Raw genomic sequence first — 11368 nt, 5'->3', positions numbered from 1 at the left:
GTTTTGCCCAAATGGAAGTTTTCTCATCTGACGGAGGAGGTTCAGGAATGTAGTCTCTCACTTCCTCATCCTCGTTTGGTAAGATTGTGAAAACCAACCGATTTTTGCTAGTGTCAGATTTAGAGGGCATTGTGTGAGTGGAAGGCATGGTTGGAAATGGATTTTGTTAAAAAGAAAAGGAGTTAAAGGGTTTTGTTGCTCTAAGCGAGAAAATTGTAAGAGGAGTTGAAAGGAGGAAGAAGAAGAGAGGAGTTGAAAAGTATTATTTATAAGCTTTTGAATGCATTGCATTGATATGCTTTTCACATTATGTGTTCCACATCGTCCATAATCTACGTATGTGTTCCATAATTTATAAATTTCAAGTATTTTCACATTTAAGTATCTTTTATGCATTGAGTTACCTTTTGATTTCACTTTACCGTTCATGCTTCTACTTCACCTTGAATTTTTATTTCAATCTTTATTCTAAAAATCTTTTATTCCAAATCTTGCTTCAAACCAACATTGAAATAAATCAAAGAAGTTACCCTTCAATTTTGATACACAATATTGTTCAAAACCATAAATACACACAAATATATTCTGGGAGATTTTCGATTTTGATCCCTTAAATATTAATAAAAACTTGTATTTGTTTATCAAATTTCCCAGTAAACAACATTTCAATATTTTACCTAATATTACACATAATGTATACGACATTATTGAAAATTTATCAAGTTTTACATTTAACTAAACCTATTTCGAAAGAAAAAAAACATTATTGTATCATGCATAACAAACAATATTTGTTTACCAATATGACATAATAGAAAAAAATAAAATGCATAACATACAACACTTGTTTACAAATATGACATAATAGAAAAAATAAACAATTTTTATGCATGTGTGATGGAACCTTTATGATTATAAGTGTAAGATTTTGCAAAGCAAACGAACAAAGTAAACCCCACCACACTTAATCCAGCAAGAAGCCAGTAAAAGTAATCAAAATGTGCCTTGTTGATGTTGTCACAAAACCAACTTTCATTACCAAATTTTCCACTCAAAATTTGAATTAGAGAAATGAGAAATCCACTTAAAAAGCTTCCAACACCAACAATACTCAAATAGAGTGCAAGCCCCATGCTTCTTAGTTCAGTTGGAACTTGATCATAGAAAAATTCTTGAAGCCCAACCATGGTAAAAACTCCAAAAACTCCAAACAAAAAGTATTGAGGAACCAACCACCATATACTCATTGGAACAATTGCATTAGGATCATCAACAAGACCATACTCTTGTACTGTTTTAAGTCTTTTAATCTCAACAAAGGCTGCAATTACTATTGTGAATATGGATATAAAAATTCCAGTTCCAATTCTTTGAAGCATTGTGATGCCTGAAGGTTTTCCGGTGATAGCTCTTGTTATTGGCACAAATATGCGGTCATATATAGGGCTGAAGAGAACAACACTGACACCGTTTATAATTTGAAGTGAAGTCAGTGGCATGTCAAAACCGGGAAATATTGTTATATCCATAGATTTGCCTTGCTTGGTGAAGAATGTAGAAATTTGAGCATGGACAATGCCATAAACCAAAGATGTAGTCCAAATTGGAATCAATCTTAATATCGCTTTTGCTTCTTCAACCTCGCTAATGCTACAATTATTTTCTCGTTTAGATCCTTTTGGTGTTAACAATGCCTTGTTGAGGAAGCTGCCAATGTAGAAAATGCAAGCTAAATCAAAAGATAAATGATTTTTTTACATTAAATTCTTGATTTTAAATATGCTATCTTCTGATTTACAATGTTATCCAATAGGGATTCATCATTTAGTCATGCCACACAATTAATTTTAAAATATTAAAGTGAGTTGACTGAATATATAATAGTGATTGATTGACTGTATAAGATCATTTTACACTGTTAGTGCATATCCTTTTTTCTCATTGTTATAACCTATCTGAATTTTTGTTAGAATTCTATAAGTTTAGTGTGTGTTTCTTAGTTTTTTCCATCAATTTATAAACTTTATGATTCCATGTAAGATTAAAATCATTTTGGGATACCTATCAAACATCAAAAATAAGTCCTATGTAATTAATTTCATTATACTTACGAAAATAATATTTAGTTAAGTGAAATTACTTTTATTTTATGATATAAATCGTTCATGACTATAATACATAATCATGAAATAGTAGATAAATGGACAATAAATTGCGTCGTTACCTCTTTTGGAATGGCAAAACCAATGCTCTTAAAAATTATATTTATTGTTCTAGGAGACACAATATTTATATGCATGAGGTTTTCACTCTGTAAAATATCTACTGCTTCTGGTGCTAGAAAATCAAAAGTGTAAAGACAAATGGTATGAAAACAAGTTAATTGCCGGAACACATTTTCTAATGCTTAACCACTTTACTTGAAGCGACTTTCAGAGCTACTTGCCCCACAGTAAAGCCTCCAGTGTTTAGTCTAACCAATGGGGAAACCCCAATCATGCCTACACACGCATCTTTCCCTCCTACTCACACGTACACAAGAACATCTACTAACCTAAGTATTGATATCCTTTCCTATGGGTAAGTCAACAAATTCACAGGTGCCTCTTTCTTCATAGGTACCCCTACACGCCAAAATATATCAAATAAGACTTACCTACCAAAGGCATGCCATTTTTTTAATCCTAGAAGCTCCTTACAATGAATTGTGTGATCCCTAAATGTATCCAAGCACGCCTTGCGACAAACAGGGAAAACCTTGTCAACGAGAAATAAGGGAATCATAAGTCAGTAATTAAGGATGATACGATGCTCTATCGGGGACATATGTTAGCCTAGACCAATAATAGAGATAACAAGGAGAAAATCTTGAGTATGTGCTACTTACAAACAACCAAAAATTGCATTATGTCTAGAGGTCATGTCAAACTTTACATCTATGTCTTGACACTTTTACTAAAAAAGGAAATTGCCAAAACATGTTGTGCTTTGGGAGGGAGAATGTCATTTCTAGTAAAATCGCTAAGGTTGAAATCTGGAATCACAACTCTTAGACCATCCAAAAATCTATCAAAATCAAGGTCAATACCATATGTCCCATTGTCTCTCAATATATGATCTTGTAACACCCAAAATTTAGTCCTAGAAGCCACAAACACGTATGCGATAACCTATACTATCGAGTACATATCCAATCCCTCAACTCTAATAGGTAAAGTAGCCACATTCCATTCAAGGTCCTCAAACAAAAGACCTCCACCAACAATGATGTCTTCAACAACCCTTTACAACTCTTTATCAAACCAAATAGTTTCTTTCTCCATATGATTAGGTTGAGACATTCTAAGGTCAAAAAAGAGTTTGACGATATCCATGCAAGAACAAAGTAGAAGAAGATCCCTTATTTGTGGCTGAAGATGTATTAACTCAACAACCATGGCCAATCTCTCCATGGGCATTCCCTCAATAAAGTCTTCATCTTGACTAACAACCATTCCAAGCAACTTCATCCCCAACATCAGCCTCCCAATATTTAAGAGAAATAACTCCACAACAAAATTTACTACCATTACCCGAAGGACAAAAGATCTATGTTCTATGAATTTTAAATTCAAGACCGAATTGTTAATTCTCTGTATTTATGATTGGCGGTAATTTTGGTAAAACTAACTTAGCAGCAACATGTGGATTCAACATCTTGTCTGAAACATGTTTACTCTTGGTAACGGTTGATTGATTAATAAATTACTAAATATTCTAGGAATATTAAGTAATCCTATATGGCGTCCAAGATTGAGGAATCAGATATTCTATTTGAATTTAAACTTATTTTGTTTTCTAAATGTTGAGACATTTTAGGAAACTCTTGATTATTGACCTGCTTTGAACAACTCTCTCGCTTAGTGTATGAAGCCCAAATCCAATCCATACTTTGGTTATTTATAGAATGCCTCAAACCTAATTGAAGCACAGATCAAATCTTATTTTTCTAAGTTGTTAGGGTTTGTGTGTTCTTGTTAATTGTGAGCATGTCTAATATCACCTTGATATAAGAGTAGGACTGTCTATATTGAGTTGTAAGTTCTGTCAATCACTCTTAAGCTTTTAAGAATTCAGTGATTGTGTGTCTGTGAAGTGTGACTTATGAATCTTTTGTAATTGTATTGATTCATCACTGTAGTGATTGAAAGGGAAGTGAGAAAGGTCTCATACCTAGGTGTGTCTCAGGTAGAAGTTAAGCACGGGTAGTGATTAGAGAGTAGATTTTAAACTGGAGATAGTTTGCTCAAGGTCTACAAACTGATACTATTTAGTGGATTTCCTCCCTGGCTTGGTAGCCCCTAGATGTAGGTGTTATTATACACCGAACTGGGTTAACAACTCTATGTGTTTTGTTAGTTTCTGTTCTCATATCTGTATATGATCTTGTCATTGTGTTTTGATCAGATAACAGTGTATCGACATCTCTTAGGACATCTGATACCTACATACCAGAATTTCACTAATCTTATACTAGATCCTGATGTACATCCTTAAAAATATCCTAAGTGACATTTTTGTGTCTAGGAATTAAATAATCAATATAAAATAGAACTTATGAGATGTTTTTTGGGAATGACGACATAAATAGGGTGAAAGATTTAAATTTACTTCAATATTATTCTATAATAGGTTAGAATTTGTAAAGTTTGGTGAAGTTCAGAACTTGAATAGACTTCAAGAGACGTTGCACAGAGTATGGGTTTAGAAGCTTTAAGTTGAGGAGCCATCTAGCTCAATTATACTAGATCTATCAGACATTTGCAAAAAAAAATCATTCTCAAGCCTCGCTCTCAATCGTATCCAGAAAAAGAATTATCCATCTCCTCTATTTCTTTTTGTTACTCCTTTTAACAAAGGAAATTGCCAAAGAAATATTGGTGTTGGTACTGATTAATGTTCTTTTTAAATCAATATAATGTTCTTATAAAATGTATTTTTTTATCATGGTTAGTATACTTCTAATAATAGATGATATCTTTATTCATTTTTCTTCTTGTATTGACACTCCTTAGAAAAATGACATTGTTGAAAGAAAATATATTCTTATTGTTTAAACTATTGATTTTCTTTTGTTGGTTTTGTTAAATGACATTATGACACGAGTTTAAAATCTACATGCATAAGACTATGTATGAAAAACACCATTCATGATGATAATGAAAATAACTTGATACACAAGTGTTGTACCCCGAAATTTACCCTCTTCTTTTCAACCATATTTGGCTTATGTATTACCATCATTTACATTCATGCATATCATTAGTTCTATGGTTATGGGATCGAGGCATCTCTCTTGTGAACTTCTTCAAGCCTTAGAAGGGAGAAAAGGGATAATTAGTACAAAGAGGGTGGACTATCCTCAACTACATAATCATCCAAGCTATCAAGGGGTTTCTTATGCCATAGGATATCTCAAATGGTCAATCACCTCACCAATTAATTGAGAATTACAAGATATTGGAAGCTGGTCACACTTCTTTGTCTTTTGGTCCTTGAGCTACGATGCCATGAAATTTTTGGATCATCTTCATCATGTTATTATGCAAGACATCTTTGCTCACAAGTTTCCCCATTGTCCCTAGGAGAATCAAGGTTGTGAGGTAGTACACTCATCTTCTATCCTTTTTAACTGAAATTAGGGTTTATGATAAAATCAGTTTATTTCTGAATTTTTGAGCAAGACTTGATTCCATGGTATTCTCTATGCCCCTAAGAATCTATGTTTGGAAAATTGGCCATCAATTTTATTCAGAAGAAGTTCAATTGCTCAGATGACCAATGGTTTTATTCAGTTGGGGAAAAGTCAATTGAGCAGATTAAAAAGTTAACTCTTGACTTCTTTGGTCAAAATTGTATTCCACAAGTCAAATATGGTCCATGGTTGAGATTTGATCAAGAAAAGTAAAAAGATTCATCAAAAATCAAGAATTACGGAAATTCACCTAAATTGGAGATTAGGGTTTTAGAAACTTGTTATTTTTGGTAAGTTTGGTGTTAGTGGGCAGCTACCCTCATGGCCAATGTTCTCCATGACCAAGACTCCAAATTAATTTGACCTTAACATGAATTTTGTTCTCCTTTCTCCAATCTTTAAGGAGGTGCCAATATTGAATAATTTGAATCATCATGGCTCAAGTTATGATCTTTGAAAGTGAGGTGTTTCAAATTCATTCAAGTGTCCCAACACTTAGAAAATTTCTAAGTATCCCAAGTCAGGATTCCCAAGCATGTTCATGGCAGTTTTAGGGGATATAAGGGACTCCATATCAAGGTGCTTCCAACATGAAATTTATAGTGTCAAGTCTCCTCTTTCCATTGATTCCAAGCATACCTCATTTGGATAGCCACAACTCAAGATATCACCCTCAAAAGTCATGACCTTGGATTGATTGATTTGGTTTTATACTTAGTGAAAATTTTCCAAGTATTTGATCATTTTAAACAACCTACTTTATGTCCAATTTTCATAGGGTTACAAGTTTCATTTGGATTCGACCTCGACATAAGAGTTATTGTGCATTATCTCCTTTCCACTTTTGCTTTAAATTTTTTCTTATTTGGTAGTTTAGGGAACAAGTTATGGGCATGGTATGTTGGATCCTCAGAATGACCTATATTTGACACTTTGACATGCAGTTCCAAGCAGCCATCTTCGTTCCTATTTTTGAAGGAGCTCAAGGTTCTTTTTCAAATTTTCTCGAACACCAAACATGTTCCCCTCACTCCCCTCTTTCCAAAATGCCCCATCTCACTCCATTTGGCCAATAGGCCATGGAGTTATATTGACTTAAAGATGACATGTTTAATCTCCATTACCACACTTATGGATTGGGATTATGCATGATATTGCCTTTCCTTGCTGCATGATTTTTTTCACACGACCAACACACATTCCCTTACCTTGTATAAACCAACAACACACGAATTGTGTGCTTGCATATCATGTCCATATGTGGCCAAAAGAGGGAATGTTTTGTTGGTCTCTTTTTCTCTCACCACTGCCTCCAAGTCACACGACGCTGAGACCTTTCCATGACATCTCCAACTCCCTAAAACGACACAAAGCATGCACTCCTTGCATCCAAAATGCAGCCTTGCATGCCACTCTTCAACTTTGCACAAACTGCCCAACTTGCCCTCCAACGGTCATGTACCAAAAACAAAGCACCACACCTCATCACAAGCATGATATATAAGCTAACATTAACCTAATTTTGAGAGAGAGAGAGAGAGAGAGAGAGAGAGAGATAGGTCATTATAGAGAGAGAGCTTGGAGGCTACAGCAAAAACTTGAGGATTCCTTTCCATTTCAGAGATCATCTTCACCATTCACTCATTTTTCATCTTGGTTCCCAGAAGAGCACGAAGCTCCATTAGATTTGTTTCTGAAGCTCTATCAAGCTCAAGAAGCATTGGATCTTCTCCACTAGGTAAGTCATTTTCTCACTGCACTTCTTCCATTTTCGAGATGCATATGCTATGAACTGCTTAAGGGTGATGTTTGAAGTTGGTCCACCATGTTGGTTTTGTCTGATTACTTGAATATATGATGATTGAGTTTGCTAAGATTCTTGAAACAATGTGTTTTCCCTAACTTTTGCATCATTTTTCTCCATGATGAATCCATGTTTTTAAGTTTTGTTTGAGGTGTTGTTGTACTACTCCTTGAGATCTATGTTTTTGTTGTTTATTCCATTCATTTTTATGCATCGTGGTAGGAGTTGTTTGGATTAGAAGTTGACATGTTCAGGTCGGGTTTAAGGTTTATGTTTGCATGATCAAAGGTTGAAGACGAGTGTTAGCGTCTTTTGATTGGTTGAGCGTGGTTTTGCCCGCTAGTGACTTAAGTGGAACATGACCGATTGAGGTAATGTTCACATGAATTTTTGTTCATTTCGTTTTATTTTTTAATGTCACATTTTTTAATCAGAGTTTTAAAGGGTTTGGACCATGGGCCTGGCACATTTACTCTTTCCACCCCCCCCCCCCCCTCGCTTTAGGCCCGTTTGCATTTTAAACAGTCTCCTAGTTCATTTCTAATTTTCTAATACTCCCCCTTTCCATTTTCACCTATTTATATTATTTCGTTTCATTTAATTTTATTTAAAATACTCCCCTTACTCTAAAAATTCCCAATTAATTCATAGTTGACTTTTTGATTATTATTTAAATTCCCATTTTTTTGTTTTTTTTTGTTTTTAGTTTATTTTAATATTTATTTTAATTATTATATCTAATTAGGTTTAATTAATTTAATTTGTTTGTTAGGGTTTGATTATTGATCTACCCATTTGATTTATGATCCAATATTTTATACACATTTAGACACATGAACGTATGGGTTTTCATTTGACATGTGGATTGATAATTTTAGATTATTTTTGAATTTTATTTTTGAAGATGGTTTGGTTTGATCAACTAGTGGTGCATTATTTGAATGTGGATTTTGTTTGAACACCATTTGCACATAATTTTGAGTATATCTTTGGGACACTTTGAACTTATGATTTTATCTTGTTGTGCCTAATTTTTCATAATTTTCCTATGCTCCTAGTTATTTTTCTTAAGTTATCCAAGGCATGCTTGTTTCTTTGAGATACCTTTTACACTTAATAGACTATTTTGGAATGCACTTGTGCAACCATTGTGGATCTCTTTCCTATTCTCTCTTGACCTCATCATCATCATTTAGAGGTATTAAATTCATCCATGTGACCCCTTTTTGGACATCTTCATTTAATGTTTCTTTACTTTCTTGTCTTGAGTACTTCTTGCTTGCTTTTGAGACCATAGTTGGATTTTGTGTTGTGCATTCCAATTTAAGTACTATGAGTCCAATGGAATTTATTTCCTCTTTTTCAAACTTAAAACTTCCTTGGTCTTGGTATCCTTATAATTTTCTCTTATGATTCTTTTAATGGTATTCCATTGCCATTCATCGTGATGACACATGAGGAGCTACATTCTTCTCTTTTTTGACTTAGTTTTGAGTTTGATGGATGGTTAAGATCTTAGGAGCTTGGGATCCATATTTGTGTATTTTGATATTGTTATTATTTTATTTCTTTATGTCTCAATTTCATTTTTACATTGCCCTTTTACTTTGGTTGGACAAAGGACTCCTTGCTTGGATGATGTCCACCTTGTGACTTGCTAGTTGTGCATGAACTTTGAGTTTGTTGGTTTATTGATACCTCTTGAAGTTAGAGGTGTATGCTTTAGAGAAGACTTCACTATTGTCATGTGACCCTATGAGAAACCCTCTCTTGACCTTTGCTTATCCCCATTGCATTTCGATGAAGGATTCCATTTCTAGGATGACATCTTTACTAGTTTGTCAGGTTGTTTACTTTAATATATGAGTGAGATTTGAATGACTTCTATTGTTACTCTTGAACCTCATATTGAATTAACTTATTTCACAAGTCGTACATCTCTTGATGTCATGTGTATGCTTCTTTGTTTGTTTACTTCTTGCTTAAGCTTCTTTGAACTTGTGTGTTTGTTTGCCTATCTTTTGGCCTATCTTTGAGCATAACTTGAGTAATTCATTCATAATACTTGAGTGACTTGTATGTGGAGCTTAATATGTCATACTTTTTACTTGTGTGGTTTGATACCACTTTCCCATAATTCTACTTCATCTATACTTGCTTGAAGTTCATTAGCCTTTAGGAGCATGACTAGTTTGATTTTGATCATTACTTGTCTCAATCCTTGAGTATGCTTTGATATAATGCCTTTGTGATGTCTTGAGTTTCCTTATGTATTGATGCCCTGTTTTGATTTCATTGATATATTATATCCTTTTCCATGTCTAATTTCCCACACACTTGTATTCATCTTACTTTACAAATTTACATGATGATTGTATACTTTGATGCTTGAACTATATATGCATGACCTTTATAAGTAAGACATGTCTTTATGTTTATTTGGATGTGATGTTTCTGACTATTTTGATTTGATAACTTGTCATTTGCTTTAATCTTCCTTCCATGACTTGATATAGATTACATTGTTTATCTTTCATCTATTCTTTCATGACTTGATATGAATTGTTTAATTTCTATTTTTTTGTTCCATGACTTGATATGGATTACATTGTTTATCTTTCAATTCTTTCATGACATGATATGAATTGTCTAGTTTCTATCTTTTTGTTCCATGACTTGATATGGATTACATTGTTTATCTTCTACTTGTTCTTCCATGACTTGATATGGACTGCTATGGCTTGTATCTTTCTTCCATGACTTAATATGGATTGTTTATTTGTCATTAACTATTTGTTGTCCCAGGAATTAATATGGATTGTTTCAATTTTTATTCCATGACTTGATATGAATTATTTTGTTATTGCTTTCCTTTACTCCCATAACTTGATATGGATTTGTCTTCTCTTATCTCTTTTCCTAGTGTGGATAACATGTCCACCATAGGATTTCTTTGGTTCCCTCTTGATCAAGATTGAACTAAAGTAGACCTTAGATTTGTTAACCAAGCATGACAATATTAGGTAGCCCCCTTGATCCTTAACCATAGGTCAATCTTCGCATGCTAATTTAGGTAAATGTTTCCCTCTTATCCTAACTTTAGGACCACTATTGCATGCTAACAATAGATTTTCTCTCTAGAATCCCCTTATATTTTAATTTAATTTTTTACATTATTTCTAAAACAAAAACCTTTTTCTCAATCAAAATCCAAAAACATTCTAACACTACTTGAACTCTTTTAACAATAAGAGAGAAGTACTCAGATGCCTTCTGCCTTGGGTGGACCATTTGATGTATTATTTCAACAAAAAACACTCAACCAATCAAATTTCTTTCGCCGCTTGGCTTTTCTTATGAAAATTTTCAATAAGGGTGGTTACCATAAAAAGCACCAACAAGTCAAAATTTCTGAGAAGAACTATGATGCTCTGATTCTTTATTGATACATAGGCATTGGATTGCAAAACCTAAGCGAGCGCAATAATAAAAACTTTCTTTTATTTATAATTCAGTCCTTTTGCATGCATTCCCTTTTTAGTCAGTAGGTTTTAGAATACACACACCCTTTTGATTAGAATAACAAGAGTGGATCCTGTAGAGTACTACAAACGTGAGGGGTGCTAATACCTTCCTCTTGCGTAATCGACTCCCTTACCCATCTTTTGGTTGCGAGATAATTAGATTCACACTTTTGTAGGTTTATTCAGTTTTTCATTTCCCGCTCTCGGGATAAATAACATTGGTGGCGACTCTGTTTTGTGTGCGCGTTTCTTCGAGATGCGACAACAAGCTACCAAACTAGTTTGTTTTAACAACCATAACAAAAT

At 33.7% G+C, this 11368-nt stretch overlaps 1 protein-coding gene across 2 annotated transcripts in view; it reads right to left on the bottom strand.

Moving 5' to 3' along the window:
* Nucleotides 1–836: 836 nt before the first annotated feature.
* The window catches only part of LOC127106978 (protein NRT1/ PTR FAMILY 5.10), a 32195-nt gene continuing 21663 nt past the window's right edge, over nt 837–11368 (bottom strand). For both annotated transcript variants that reach the window (XM_051044268.1, XM_051044269.1), the window contains exon 4: nt 837–1707. In XM_051044268.1, coding sequence (XP_050900225.1) covers nt 885–1707 — 823 coding nt within the window. In that variant the 3' untranslated portion in view covers nt 837–884. The remainder of the gene's footprint in view (nt 1708–11368) is intronic.

Source organism: Lathyrus oleraceus, chromosome 7 (genome assembly GCF_024323335.1).
Source record: "Lathyrus oleraceus cultivar Zhongwan6 chromosome 7, CAAS_Psat_ZW6_1.0, whole genome shotgun sequence".
Taxonomy (NCBI): domain Eukaryota; kingdom Viridiplantae; phylum Streptophyta; class Magnoliopsida; order Fabales; family Fabaceae; genus Lathyrus; species Lathyrus oleraceus.
This window is presented reverse-complemented; position numbering and strand designations above follow the sequence as displayed.